The sequence below is a fragment of the Neomonachus schauinslandi genome, chromosome 12, assembly GCF_002201575.2.
Source record: "Neomonachus schauinslandi chromosome 12, ASM220157v2, whole genome shotgun sequence".
Classification (NCBI taxonomy): Eukaryota; Metazoa; Chordata; class Mammalia; order Carnivora; family Phocidae; genus Neomonachus; species Neomonachus schauinslandi.
In genome coordinates, this window is record NC_058414.1 from 26,642,836 (window position 1) to 26,658,366 (window position 15,531).

The 15,531-nt window shown below is 39.4% G+C and overlaps 1 protein-coding gene across 1 annotated transcript in view; it reads right to left on the reverse strand.

Annotated features, from left to right (window-relative positions):
- The window catches only part of PCLO (piccolo presynaptic cytomatrix protein), a 329,508-nt gene that overhangs the window by 126,709 nt on the left and 187,268 nt on the right, over positions 1 to 15,531 (reverse strand). The window contains 2 exon segments of the mRNA XM_021689841.2: positions 6,054 to 8,062; positions 8,427 to 13,515. Of these exon segments, the coding sequence (XP_021545516.2) occupies positions 6,054 to 8,062; positions 8,427 to 13,515 (7,098 nt within the window).

A 15,531-nucleotide genomic window follows, 5' to 3' on the forward strand; every position in this document is an offset into this window, starting at 1 on the left:
CCTATGTTAAACTGGCATGTCCGAATATTTGTTACATTTTAAGCGTTTCTTATAATTATGCTCATTTGCATATTTGGAAATGTAGATGTCTGGCTAAGGATAATACAAATGATCTGATTTTTTTCCTCCTTCAGGCTAAAAACCTTTGTTTTGAAATTAGTCCTTACATACGGATTACAGCAATGTTAACTACTTAACTAAATTGATGAGATCAACTTAAAAGCTTTCTGGTTTTCACTTACCTACATTTATAAGTGTATAATATATATATAAACATAATGTAATGTATAATATGTAATGTGTATATATAATATGTATATGTACACACATTAGTTTTATTTTTATATCTTAATAATTAATTCCCATAAAGTATTATTTTATTGTCATTTATTTTGGAAAACACTTTAAAATAGTATTTCCTATTTCAATTTTAAAACAGTCACATTTTCAAGTGCAAGATTTTAATCATAAAGAAGTATCATGAGAAAAATACATTAGTAATGAAGAAAGAGCTACAGAAAGAATAATTATGACTTACAAAGCCAATCTTTAATATCTGACTAATCTTTACTGACACACATAAATACCACCATTATAAAACAGGTAATTTCATCAAAGTCAGTTTTAATAGACTGATTTACCTTGTTTTTCAAAAAGAGTGATAAAAAGCAACCCCTAGTAATTATTAATTTTTAAATCATACTTGGCCATCACAGTCATTATTTCTTAATTCTGTATTTTCTGACAGAAATAAAATTGACAGAAATAAAATTTTTCACTTCAGGTTATGGAATTACTTTCAGAAATACATATTAAAGGGTTCTAAAAATCTTAAAAATAGCTATCAAAACAGCAATCAGTGAAGCAAAACATATTCTTGTAAAAATCAGCTCATGAATTACCATCTGCTTTGCAATAGGATCCTGGCTTAACTCACTCTAGAACAAATAGATTTTAATAGGGAGTTTGCATTATTATTCAAAAAGCTCTACACTTGTTCAATAAGTCTAAGGGTAAGAAAAAACAGCTTTAACACTCAGCCTAGGACTTTTAAGGCATACAGAGGTGATATCATTTTAAATGTAGTTTATTTTAGCACAGAAAGTGGTATGTATCATCACTGCAAAATGTGCTATTTCTGAAATGTCTTTTTTTAAAGAAATCACTCAAAAATGCTATTTTTTAAGATCAAGAAATCTTCTGAGTGAATTAGACCCCTTCTAGCACCAAAAAATTCTTTGAATTTACAATGCTATTTCTCCCAGCGGATGATGTCACTTTCTCCCTGATTTTGTACAGAATATGCTATATTAACCTCCCTTGCTGAAGTTATTGATCATGTGAGGCAATGATGTGAATCAATCTCATTGTATATAAGAAAGATGAAGGGCATGAGGAACACATTTTGGTGCTCTGGTTTATTTACCCAGAAAAGTAAATTTAAAATGGTCATAGAGAACAGGAATCTTGTATTTCTAGAGAAGAGGCATTCTATATTCCACAGAATATGAAAGCCACATAGTTACTAGGAGATTTGAGAATTATTTGCACCAACCCATAAAGTAAAGCTCTTTAATGACAGTTGGCAAATTTGTGCTGAGGACATGCAGATATTGCCAAATGTCAACCTAAGGAAAGGGAATCAACAGGACTAGGTATCTACAGTTGCCAGACTTAGTGATGGGAAGGTGGTAAATGTTACTTCATTTAATCATTGCTGATAGTTATTGGATCATTCTATACCACTTTCTACCTATTTTTTTAGCCAATTGCCTTCCATTAAGCATTCTAGTTGAAGAAGAGTTTTGCCAATAAAAGTGAGAAAATCATTGTGTACATACTACCTTTCATTAGAAAGCATACTTCTTCCTGTGTTCTTTCTAAATTGTGATGAAAATACATCATTACCAACAAATATATGGGTAGTGAGCTTAACCTCACAGGAAGGAATAAATGTTGACTTTGTTTCTGTTATATCTCTTGAGAATTTTCCTGGGGAGTAAATTGAAGGACTTAAGGAAAAAGGCAGTAATTTTCTTCCATCTTTACTCAGAATTAAAAATTTACATTTGTAAAAGGAAGTAGGCTACAAGATAAAACTGTTTGTTTACATAAATGTTTTTTTTTTAAGATTTTATTTATTTGAGAGAGAGAGAGAGAGCAGGAGCAGGGTGAGGGGCAGAGGGAGAAGCAGACTCCTGCTGAGCAAGGAGCCCAGTGTGGGGTTTGATCCCAGGACTCCAGGATCATGACCTGAGCTGAAGGCAGATGCTTAACTGACTGAGCCACCCAAGTGCCCTGGTTACATAAACGTTATCAAAAAATAGAGTTTGGCTTTGAGGCTATGACTTTGATGCCAGAATGACGGGGTCTAGAAAAAGGGATAGAGTTCACTCTTAAAGACACCGGGGAATATTACATAACTCCATAAAATTATCTCAGATAACTCCCTGCTTCAGTTATGCACACTGTGTACATTATTTTGTGATTTTATGTAAATTAGTGCTAATTTTAACTAATTGAATATATAAGACATCTAGGGCTTAGCATGAACTCAAAGCGCCAGTGAAACACTAACTAGACACTAACCATGTTTCTGCCTTAGAATTCCTATGTCAAAGATATGACCCAGGTTCCAGGATGGAAAAACCATAAGCAAGTTAAAGGATCTTATAACACTTAGTTGAATTCCTATGGGGTAGGAATAGAATAAAATTTAGATCTCTGATGTTCCAAATTGCAAAATTAAGACAAATGTTCTGAAACTCCAAGAAGGAAGATTTGACCCATAGGAAGAATTTGGTAATAATTAAAGTGCTCCAAAAAGTTTCTGAGATAGTAACTAAGACAAAAAAGTGAATATGGAAAGAGGACCAAAAACAAACTAACCAAGGAAAAAACAGTCCACATTTGCCTTGAACAAACAAAAAGTACAATACAGTGCTTTGTTATATCATTATTACTATTATTATTATTAGTTTTTTTTTAGAGAGAGAGCATGCACAGGGCAGGGGGGCAGAGGGAAAGGGAGAAAGAAAATCCCAAGCAGGTTTCACACTCAGCATGAAGCCTGATGCAGGGCTCAAACTCAGGACTCAGAGATCTTGACCTGAGCCGAAATCAAGAGTCTGGCATTTAACTGACTGAACCATTCAGGTGCCCCAGGAAGATTTATTTAGAGAATGAGGTAAGGAGAACCTCTTTGTAGTAGTAAAACTTAAGCAGAAACCTGTACACAGGAATGAACCAGGCAAAGATCTGAGGAGAGAGAGATCCCAACACAGGGCTGGGATGGGGATGAGGTTGGCACATCCAGCAAATGGCAAGGTCAGTGGTTGGAGCAGAGTGAGAGGAGGGGGCAAATGTGGGGAGTCACCAGTGAAGTTGTGAGGCAGGTAGAGAAGAGATCATATGGGTGCCTGTTAAGAAATTTCTAAGATATTCCAAATTTGATGAGGACTACTAGAGAGTTTAAGCTGTGGGGTGTGTGATATAATCTGGCATACATTTTGGGAAATCACCTTAGGTGCAGTTTAGAGAAGTGACGGTAAAGAAAACACAAGTGGGGGAAGTCCAAGGGCTAGTGAACAGTGTAAAGAAAAAAGAGATGGTGCCTTTGGTCTAATCTCTTGATGGCCACGGGAAGGAAATCCAAATTCTAACTCAGCAAATTAGATGCCCTGTGACATGTTCTTTACTACTTATCGAGTTTCATTTACAGTAAACTTCTTCCTCCCCTTTGTTTTGTCTGTTCATCAGTCTGAACCTTTGCATATTCTGTTTCCTCTATTTAGAAGGACCTCCTTTTTTCTCTTCATGATCCAACAGAGATTTCACCCTCATGTTTCAGAACCTCCTCTTTGAAACATTTCCTGACACTTCCTGAGAAAGGAGATCTCACGACAGAATCTCATATAGGATAGAACTTCTCTTTTATGCTATATTACAGTATGCTATTTTATGCTATGTTGTTTCAATGGCTACTGAATGGTGTGATTCTTTTCAACTTTACTAGTCTGAGAAAATCAACAGTGTGTAAATTACTGAGCTAAACTTCTTAAACACATATCACTATGCATTTCACTTACAAGATTATTCTTTTCAATACAACTAATCCATGCTTATAATGAAGGAATTAATTTTTAAAACAGACTCAAAGCATGTCTAGAAATGGGCAAAGAAACCAATTATAAAATTCACATATTAGAATCAAAGTATCCAAAGTTTCAAAAACATTGCCTGTATACAAAAATGGTCTGCCTTGTGCATGAAATAAAACACTATCTTTGAGTTGATACACAATTCTTCAACATTAAAGCACTGAGTTGGACCAATTGAAAAAAGGAACTACTGAATTGTGCTTCAAGGCTCAATCCACCTAGGATTTTTCAGGCTCAGAAATTATTTAGTAAATTCTACCCAACTTCTTTTGTGATTAGATAGTTAATCAGTATCATTAGCTGTAACAGAACCTGCACACTTCCAAATCTGAAGTGAATAGTGTGAAAAAAAATTACTGACAACTTCAATCTCTTCTTTAACTGAGTTCATATGAATTAAGGGTACAGGGCCATATATTAAGTAAATGATCAATACACCAACTGGAAAAGCCTATTCTTCCTAAGGACGCAAACCGTAAATAATACTTTAAAGTCCTGTCACAAACCACATTTTCCAAGTTTTCCAAGTAACTCTTTAGGTGAATTTATATGCCACTGCTATAAAAATAAATACCTATACATATATCTAAGTTGAAAATCACTTCTCACAATAGACTTAATTCTAGAAACAAAGCCATAGAAAAAATAACTCTCTGTAAATTGAATGAAATCTCAATGCACCAGTGGTTTCCTGACTTACCAGTTATGACCTCTGCCCCCACATGAAGACAAGTTTACTTTGAGGACATACTGTTTGAGAAAATATGTAATAACAAAATGTCACTATGAAACTAGAAAACAGACATGAATTTGTCATTTTTTAATATGCCTATCAAGTTGTCTATATACCTATAAATAGACTTGTAGTCATATTTAACAGCATATTTTTCAGCCTACAGCCAATGTTTAATATACATGGGCCAGTGGAAATATAGCAATGTCTCAGAAAAACCTATTTAGGAGCTTCAGGGCTTGAAGACCTAGAGTTCACAAACCAGTAAATTAAGAGAACTTCTAATTTGAACATCTTGTATTAAATTGAACCATCATATTTATCAACAGCTTTCTGTTATATATTAGGTTTTTAAAGTAGGATACACGTGTTTCTACAGATGATTATTATCATTTCTTATTAGCTCAGCTAGAGAGAGCTTCACAAATGTGTCTAACATACCTATACATGTTCTTTCTCCTTTGAAGCATACTATGTATTTTTAAATAATTAATCACTATTATTCAAGGAAATATAAAAATTATTTTTGCTTCTGTAAGCCCTGGGACTAAGGTTTACCTGAAGTTAGATTAAGAAAGTTGCCAGAAACTAAACAAGCATGGATGAGCTATGAAATTAAATTACACTTTCATTTGCCTGCCTTATAAATGCTCTTTTGAGCAGTAAATGTCCTAAGTGCAGAAGATATTCTGGCCTGAGGAAGACGAAACTGCTTGGATGATCTCCAAGGACCTTCCCACTAAAGATTTCCAATACCCATGGATCTAAATTTAGGGCCATCCTTTGCCTTCTCTGTTTATGTTCAGTATTTATTCCATTATACTTGAATATGAATATTAATTATACTCACTGAAAGCAACAATTGACAATTGATACTTGGGAGATTTCAAGATTAGAAGCAAACTTTCAATCTCATGAAGTCATAAAGTAATACACTTCTTTCTCATTTTGCCTCACCTAAGATGCTTTCTCTCTTTTTGGTATTTCTAACTGGATGTATACTTCTCTATTTTTTCCCAAATTTCTAATGCAATAGTCCTCACTAAACTGTAGTACTAGGTTTCGGAGGTACCAGGAGCCTCACTGCCTGCTCAGGTCTGCAAACACACGGTTAACATCAACTCATCTATTGTCTTCTAACTGAAAAGAATCACTCTTACCGTGTAGCCCTCGGTATACTGAAAAGGAGCCCTGGAACTTTCATCTGCTGTTGGACTCAGAGGCTTGGGGTCAGACATGGACCGCTGCATCATCTTGGCTGTCTTAGGACTTGCAGGGGGCACTTTAGCCATATCTGGATGCAGTACTTTCTGCGGACTTATATCATCAGGGAGGGGTTTTTCATAAGGTACAAAGGCTGATTCTAAGGCTTTGCCTGGTGAAAGTGGTGAGATGGGTGAATAAAGGACTTTTGGAGATTTGGGTGGGGAAGGAGCCAGCTGTAATGTGGAATCTGCCCGAAGGTGAGATGAGTAACCAATCTCTAAAGGTGTTGGGCGTTTCTTGTCTTTGGGTGGAGATGTGGCACTCAGGTATGGAGGACTCTGTGTGTCTGATTCTGCTTCTGTTTGACATCCTAAACTGCCCCCTTTGTAAGTCTTTTCAGGTGCTGAAATGTGTTTAATTATTTCTACCTTGGCATCCACGCGTGCCCGTACTGACGGTGTTCTTATGGTTCCCACTGGTTCAGTCTGCACAGATATCTCTGCTACTGTTTGAACTGCTATACTGGAGACTTTGGAAAGGGATTTGGTCTTGTCAGCCTCCGTAGTGCTGTCACCATACTTGCCGACTCGAGCTTTTCTCCTTGCTCTAGTAGGCATATCCCATTCGTCCTGATCTTCATCATCGGTTTGGACGCTCGTATCAACGCTCTTCTTGGTTCTCCTCCGCCGACTCACATAACTCCGATCAGCTGCATCCTCATCGTCCGTCTGTACGCCGCTGTCCACGATCTTTTTAAAGCACCGGGGATCATCGGATTCCCCCATCTCGTCATATTGTCCACGGCCTTTAGCTGCAGAGCTTCTCTTTTTGGGTGGTTTCTCATCTTTTACCACCACGTCTGTCAGAGGTATTTCTGAAACAGTACTCAGGATGCCAGGTGGGGCGATGTACTGAGTAACACCATCAGACTGAACCGTGTACCACCCTTGGCTCTGTGGTATTTCAATCGCCACAACAGCGGAGGCGGTGGTGGTTGCATCCTCTGTTGCCCAAAACTGACTGCCTTCTGGGGCAGCATACTGACCCTCCAAAATTGCCTGCTCCGTTGTGGTCTGTGGAGAAGCAGTTCCAGAAGGGTCATAGTTATACTGGTAGATCTGGCGAATCTTTTGCTCTTCTAGCTGCTGGTGAAGCTGTTGCTGCAGCTGCTGGATCTGCTCCAGCTGTAACTGTTGCTGAGCTAATGTCTCTTGCCTCATCATGAACTGGGCTTGCCGCTCTTCTTCTTGCTGATAGAGAAGGTGCTGCTTCATAGACTGTAGCTCCTCCAGCTTTTTTTGAACCATGATCTTTTCTTGTTCCCGGAATCTTTGAATTTCCTGACGTTCCCACTCCAGTTCCTCAGCAAAACGCTGCTGCTTAATTTTCTCCAGTTCCAAGAGCTCACGCTCCAAGTCGAGCTGCTGCTGTTGTTTATCTTCTTCGGGGACAATTAAAATAGCACTTTCATCTCCCACCACTTCAGGAAACACTTCAGATGCTGTGGTTAAAGTGGGAACTGAGTCTATTGTCTCAGCAGTAAGAGGTTCCATTGTAAGAGTTTGCAAACTGGCATTGATATCAATACCAGGTGCCACCATGTCTGTTTCAGATGCACCTGTTGTTAGGAAATATGATCGAGGCATTGGCTGGCTCTGGTGCAGGGCGGATAATGAAGTCACTGCGTCAGCTGTGTGCACAACAGACAAATCCCTCACCGTGGTGCTGAAAATGGAGCCAGGCTGTGTGGTAATAGCAAATGTGGAGGGAATTGGAGTTGCTACTGAAGAATAGACAACACCATTAGTTGACCTCAAAACGCTCCCCACACCATACTGGGATCCTGGAGGTGGAGTCATTCTTGCTGTGGAATACTGTGGGGTACTAATCCCAACTTCTGAAATGACTTGTCGTGTTTCTGGATATGGACCTGTAGTCTTGCTTGAATAATCCATTACCTCACCTGAAATATAGGGTAGAGTTATAGTCCAGTTCCCAGAATGAATGATGCTTTTTGAGTTTGAAAGCCCTCTCAATCTTGACGAACATAATGAATGGGACTGCATGCAAATCCACAGGTTAACCTAATTAGATGCGGAATCAAAGCGATGTTGAACATGCAGGCACATGCGGGTGACTTTGGGCAGAACAAATTAAAAAATGAAGGAACGAAAGCACACATGTACTCCGAAATATGTTGCCAAAACATCCAAAGAAAGAGAAAAAGTAACAAAACCGGAAAAGGGACCACATTTTTCATCCTGAAATGAGATGAGGGACACCATACTGACATTTCAAGGAAAGGTCTGCTGCCACATCATACTGACCTGTAGCAATTTTCCCTGAAGTTAGATCTACTGCTGCATCAGTTCCTCCAGAGTAATCAAAAGCATTTTTACTTTTATAGAAAAAATGTCCAGCTTCTGCTAAATTAGTGTCAGACATGGAAGGTTTCATTCCCCCAATCCCTCTATAACCATATGGCCCTGATCGATCGTATTGATAGTGGTCATCCCTATAACCAAAACGATCCTCAGGAAGAGTAGTTGCAGGCTGCTGGGCTGTGCAGCTCCTTCCAAAGGGTAATTTATAAACCATATCACAGCATACAGCTCTTCTTCCTGCAGTCAGATCAACAGGCTTTTCATCATCTTCTATTATTTTGGTCACCACACCTGACGTGGATTCATCCATCGTTACAACAGTTCTGTGAGACTTTGTTGTACTGAGGTCTACTACTTCCCCGTCAGTGATCCCCTGGGATGTGATGCTATCAGTCCATCCATTTGTGACACCAACAGGAGGCACAGTAACAGGTTTTGTAATAGCCAATGTCACTGGGTGTGCCGAAGGACCTAAGGATAAGTTTATTGGTGCGTCCTCCCTAACTGCAGGGAAGGCCTGGCCACTTGGTATCCTGTATGGAGGCTCAGCATGCTTTGATGTAGTAAGCTGGAGTGGTGCTGTTGTTGCATGTGCTGCGCCCGCTAGGCTTTCTGTACCTGTGGTGTAACTTGAACTAGCTGCACACGTGACAACAGTCACTGTCTCAGTGACCAGGGACATAGGCTTTATTATTGATGGAGTAGCACTGAGATTTATAATGGAGGGCTGGACAGCACTAATCTGTCTGCCATAAATGTCACTTGCGGTGGCCTGCCTTTTCATATCCATGGTGGAAGCAGAAAGATCCATACACTTTTCAGTTGCTTTAACTTCTACTTTTGGTACTGTACGCAAATCAATGGCATCCCCAACAAGCTGCACCTTTCCGTTTTCCTTATGCTGACGCTTCTCTAAATGTAGGTTATCTAGAGCAAGAGGCTCCGGAGGAACTGAGATTGAGACACTGCTGAGACCAACACTAGGAATTGCACTTCTGGCTGCTGAGACCTCAGCCTTAGATACTTCAGTTGTAAAAAACTGTGTCACTGAAGTTGGGGCTGCCTGAAATGAAGACAGTGTTGTGACAGGGAGAGCAGAAAATGTCTCCAGAGCTCCGGAGATGTAAAAGCTCTGTTCTGAAGAACTTGGCATTCCTGCAGTTGTTAAAGGAGAAACTATAGAAAACACTGGTTCGATGGAAATCAGGTCTTTGGGGGGTGATCCCAGGGGCCAACTGGTAATTGCTTGACTAGCTGAAGAATCTGTTGGAGTCCCAGGTTCAGAAGGCAATGTGATAACCACGTAGGTTTCCATGAGGGATTTGGAAAATCTTGGGGAGGACTTGTTAGAGTGAGGGGAAAGTGGGGAAGTAGGGGAAGGTAATTTATAATCTGCTGAAGTCACTAAATTTAGTGTCAAATTTGAAGTTAAAGATAGACCTGTCGGTTTGGGGTGTGTATCTGCTGATTTTTGTGGAGTTACTGGAAGCTGAGGAACTGCTGGTTTAGGGGCAATTGGAGGTTTACTTGGCTCAGGTCTGTGTGTAAATACAAGTCCAGATGGGATGGAAGATGGTTTAGGAGGAACAGGAGGAGGTGCAGTGGTACATATTTTTGTTATAGGTAACCCACTACTTCTTGGAATAGCTGTGGCCTCTATTGTAGTAACAGCATCAACTAGAGGTGTAGCTGTAGGAGTTAGAGTCACTGGAGTTGTAACTGTTAACTTTTTTTTAGGATGAACAGGTGGTTTAGGTGAGGTTGGTGGAGGAAGAGGTGGAGGAGGAGGAGGAGGAGGGGGAGGGGGAGGAGGGGGAGGCGGAGGGGGAGGTGGGGGAGGAGGTTGGGCTGATGCATCCAAAGAAGAACTTCTAAAGAATGGACGAGTTTTAGTTGGTAGAGGGGTAACAGAAGGACGGCCAGATGGTAACTGAGATGCAGGTTTTGCTTGATCAAAGACCCGTCCAGACAGAAAGCATGTTGCTGGAACCTGCTCCTCCATGGCAATAGCAGAAGAAGGAAGGTGATCAAACACAGTTTCAGATAAGCCCATTTTTGTTAGTTCAACCTCAGACTTTTCCCTTTTATCTCTGTAAGCTTCCAAAACCTCAAGAATAATTCCATTCCCTGTGTCCCTCTTGGCTTTCTTCATTGGGTCTTTCTCAGATGGAGATGAGTCAGTGGAAATAGTGCCGGCAATGAGTCCCTCGGGTTTAGCTCCTACAGATTCTATGCTAGGAGGTTCCATATCAGATAAGGAAATCACAATATGTTCAGCACTGGTTCTTCCATCTGGTACGGCAGTCCGATCGAAAGAGATACTTATTTCTTCTGGATAGTCTATAACACTGCCTGGAAAATACATTGATGAAGAAATCTCCTCAGAATCTTCAAACTTAGTTACTATGTCCACTGGCTCCGTATAAACTGTGGTTATGCCCTCCAAGGTAGTAACGGGTGAGGAGCTATCTGTGGTACAAACTGAAGAAACAGATGACGTGAGAGAGGGTGTGTCAGAGGGTGGGACAGATGTAGCACTTTCTGAAGGCTCAGAGTAGGTCAAAATCAGTGACTCGTGGGCAATTATTTCTTGAATTTCCCTCGTATAATCAGTTACATATTCATCCTCAATTTCTTCTGTTGAAAAATGTTGGGTTATTTTGACATCGGGGATAGAGAGCGTTGTACTGCTGGTCGAATCTGTAAGAGATGCTCCTGAGAGAACACTTGATGTCAGAGATGCATCAGGCACCCTGTCAAATTCCACAGTAGACTCTGTCATATCAAGCCCGATGTGGGGCTGGGTTGGACTGGCTCCAGGTGTTAACTGCATCTGCTGCTTCTTCATGAGTTCTTCATAGGCAGCATCGGCATCTAATAATTTTTTTTCTTCACTGGTAGAAGTTACCATACTACCCAGATCCACTATCTCATGGCTTTCTGGGATGATATAAGAGCTTGAAACGATGTCTTCTTGAGGCACAACAGAATGTAAGCTTTCTAACTCATAAAACTCTTTCTGGAGGTCTGTTATTTTTTGCATAGGATCTTCATAAATCTGTTCTGGAATTCTTATTTTTTGCTCTTTCCCTCTCTGCTGCATAAAACCATTTTCATCTTCTTGCCTTGTTAGCAGACTGCCATCTACCGAACCATTGTATGTGTCCTCTACTAGAGATTCATAAATATAATCCTCTATTAACATCCCACCATACAAAGGCTCTTTTTCAAACATTTCATCTCGTTCAGTTGCAGCTGGAAAAGCTTTATATTTGAGGGTTTTATGCATCATTTCTTCATACATCTCCTCGGCACTTTTTAATGCCTTTTGGCCACCTTCTTTCTGCACAAAAGACTGCTCATCTGTTGGTGAGTACAAAGACACAGCTGTGGGCAATTTGTAAACTTTTTGCACTTCTATTATTTTTTCTGGGCTTATTTCAAAACCTTCTGGGTCTGACTCTATGCTAGGTGAGTATTCAGAACAAGAAGATCGATGGAGCTCCTCCATTTCTGCAGCCTGACGTAATTCTTCTGTTGGAGATGCATCTTCAATGGGAGAGAGATTACTTGGTGGTGTCTTTGGTCTTTCCCTCCTTCTCTGAGCTCGAAGTTCATCTTTGTCTTTCTTTGATTTCTTACTAGAAGTCTTTCTTTGTTGCTGCTCCAATTCCCGCTGCTTTTCTTGCTCCTTTAATAATTCTTCTTCTTCTCTCAATTCTTCTTCCTCTGAAGAATCTTCAATAGTAGGTAAAAGAGGACCATGTGACCTGTGCCGAGCTTTACGTTGCTGCTTGCTCTCTCCTTTTTTGTGACTCGGGCTACTGTCACTGTCCTCATCAAGTGATGACACTGATGTAGGGGATGTGCCGGGAGTGAAGCTGGAAGCATGAAGACTAGAAGATCCTTCCCCCCTTGACCTATCTTCTGGAGAGTCTGTCAGGCTTTCCATTTCTAATTCTGGCTCCTCATCAAAATACAGAGCTGTTTTTTTCTGTGAGGACTCTGCAGAATATTTATCTGCTATCGTGCTGTTGAGTTCAATTGTTTTGAATCGACGTAGCCCCCCTCCTCCAGCAATTATAAGTTCTTCACTCTCCTGACTTTTAGTCTCTCTGTACTTAAGCTCAGGGCTTTCATCAAATGTCTCATCATCTTCGTCATGCCACGAATGGCGTCTCCCTGCATCATCATCAAAGCTTGCACTGCTTTTCCGAGTTAGTCGCCTGTGTTTCCCTGCTGTCGCTTTCCCTTTCCCTTTTGTTTCTTCCTTCTTCTGGCTCTCAATACTACTACTAATCTCTTTGAGCTGGCTCCTAATGAACTCATCATCTTCAGAACCTGAAGCATCTTCATCAGCACTCATTTCTATGATTTGTTTTCGAATAAAGTCCTCCTCTTCACCTGATCCTTGACTATCTTCTTGTTTATACTCATCACTGCTTGATGAACCAACACTAGTTCTCCGTTTTCTTTGTGGAACAGGTGAGTTCTCACTTTCACTACTGTCTTCAACTGAATCATAAGGCTGTCTTCTGGTAGCTGTGTCATCAACAAACTCAGGCTTTTCTTCATGGTCCTTTCTGGAAGGAACATCTTGTTGGCTATCTTTTTTTAAAGTGTCCTTTTCTTCTTGACTCTTTGTGACCTCTTCTTCTGCAATTGTAGTTTCTAGGGTTTCAGATAAACTCTGAGTTTTCGGTTCGTCCTTAGGTGGTTCAGAAGAAACCTCATGAGGTTGGGTTTTCTTTTCTGCCTTTTCTTCAACAAGTGTATTTGCCTGAGCTTCCAAAATGGATAGAACGGTACTTTCTAACTTAGCCAAATCTGAGGGGCTGGAAGGGCTGCTTTCTTGTGAAAAAGAGTCTTTTTTGAGTCCCTTGAGCAAATCTTTTTCATCACTTGGAATAAGACTTGGAATTTCACCAAGTGAACTTGATATCCCATCAGAAGAATATCCTGTGTCACTCAGACCTTGTGGGCTTTTTGGTTGTTGAGAACTTGAGGTGTCTGATTTGTCATCTTCCTTTTCCTAGCAGGGAGGAAAAGATACAGGAAAACTTAACGTGATTAAACTAGTAACATGGCCTCTCTATTACTCCCAAATAATTACTATGAACTGAGGAATAATTATAGGATTTTTTAACTATATGCTAGTAATTTTTTTTTAATCTTTGGATATAAAAAAGTGAAAGTAGTTGACACATATTGACTAGGGTCAGTTTTCATTTAACCTAAGTTTAATTAAATGTCAATTCTCAATGACATTTGATTTTTTCCATTAATACTCTATCTTTTTACATTTCAGTTCCATTTTCTTTCAAACACATCATTATCTTTCTCAGTACATTTATTTTGGGAAAACGTTACAAATTGTCAAAGAAAAAAATTAGTGTTTCCATTAATATAATCAATACTTTTGAATCATGAGGACAGGCAAAGAAAGAAAAAATCAGAGGATGGACTTTGTATCTGGCTCCAAGTTGTGAGAGATGTTGGAATATCTACTTAACAAAAATAGGCAGGTAATATGACCATAATGATATCTGTCTCAACTACCACAAAAAATATTTGAGAGAGAGAGATTCAAATAAGACACTACTAAGTGTCTTTTAAAGACCTTTAAAAGATGCTAAGACACTATATTTACTTGGTATTGTTGTTAATATTATTGTTCTATATCACTTGAAGTGAATGTTTAGAGACTTTGAAAAAGTTTGCAATAATTATTATTAATAATTATTAAAAATACTTAATAACTTTGAAAAAGTTATGCAATAATTAGTCTGACTTGTGGCTTTAGCTAAAGGGAAATATTCAGCTATTATTTTTGTAGTGTTGTTAATCTCATTTATATTCAGCATCATACCTCAAAGATATTTAATAAATATCACTTATAAATGTCTTCTGATTTTGAAAATACTTGGACTTTTACCTTTACACTATGTCAAAGTCTGTTCCTTTCAACCAGTCCAATAACTAACTTTTGTAAATGGAACCATGGGCTTTCCAGGGAGCTGGGACACTAAGTAGACAGATCACAGCCTTGACCTGCTGCTTTCCTTAGGCTCTGATGAGGCCATGCCAGCAATTTGGTTCAAGAATCAGAGCAGCCTTAAATGAAAATAAGAAACATACAGACTTTTTGCCTAAGTCCAAATTAAAAATACCTATAAGCAAAATGAAACTCAATGAATCTAACTGGTTTCCATGCTTCAAGCAGTGTTAAAATAACCCCACAAGCCTATGGAATGAAGAGGTCAGAAAACGAGCTGCAGGAGGACATGCTCTGTCTGACCCTGGCCTATGAGGCCACCTCAATTCCACTAAGTCTGTATCTTGAACTAACCACCTCAATATCTTCAGTGGGTTTGTAAGCATGGGCTCCTCCAACCCACCTGTAGCCCAAATGATCGGAGAGAGGTCAGGCTGAACAATAAAAAACAAACATGCAAAAACCTTTCTTCCTTCTTTCTCTCCTTCTTTCCTTCCTTCCCTCCTCTACCTTCCTCTCCTCCTCCTCCTTCTCCCTTTCCTTCTTCTTTTAACTATAGAGTTCTCAAATATAGAAGCTGTTGGTTTGATATTCATTTTACATTCATGTTCATCTCACTACCTGTTGTTACTAGGTATGGTTAGAGATGTATCTTGAACACATTATATGGTAAAATGCTTTGGCCAAATTTACATGACACAACTCAAATTCAAAAGGACAGTGATATATTATTCATGACTTTAGTGCAAAAAAACAGTATATATTCTTTAGTTTATCATGAATTAACTTCCCTGGGTAATTTCAGATGTCTCCCCAGGAAAAAGTTACTTATCAGCAGTTGTAAGACCTTAGTAGTAGGGCTGATGAGCACCCAACTAATTTTGGGTCCTTTGTCTTAAGAGCTGCACGTTAAAGAGGTAAGCACACGTGAAGCAGACCTCTAATAAAATCTTTCTAGATGGTCCCAGTGGAGGGATGTTTCTAACTCCTCACATCCCACACAATGATGAGCACAATTTTTTTGAGTCCAATGCGCTTTCTATGTCTTTCCTT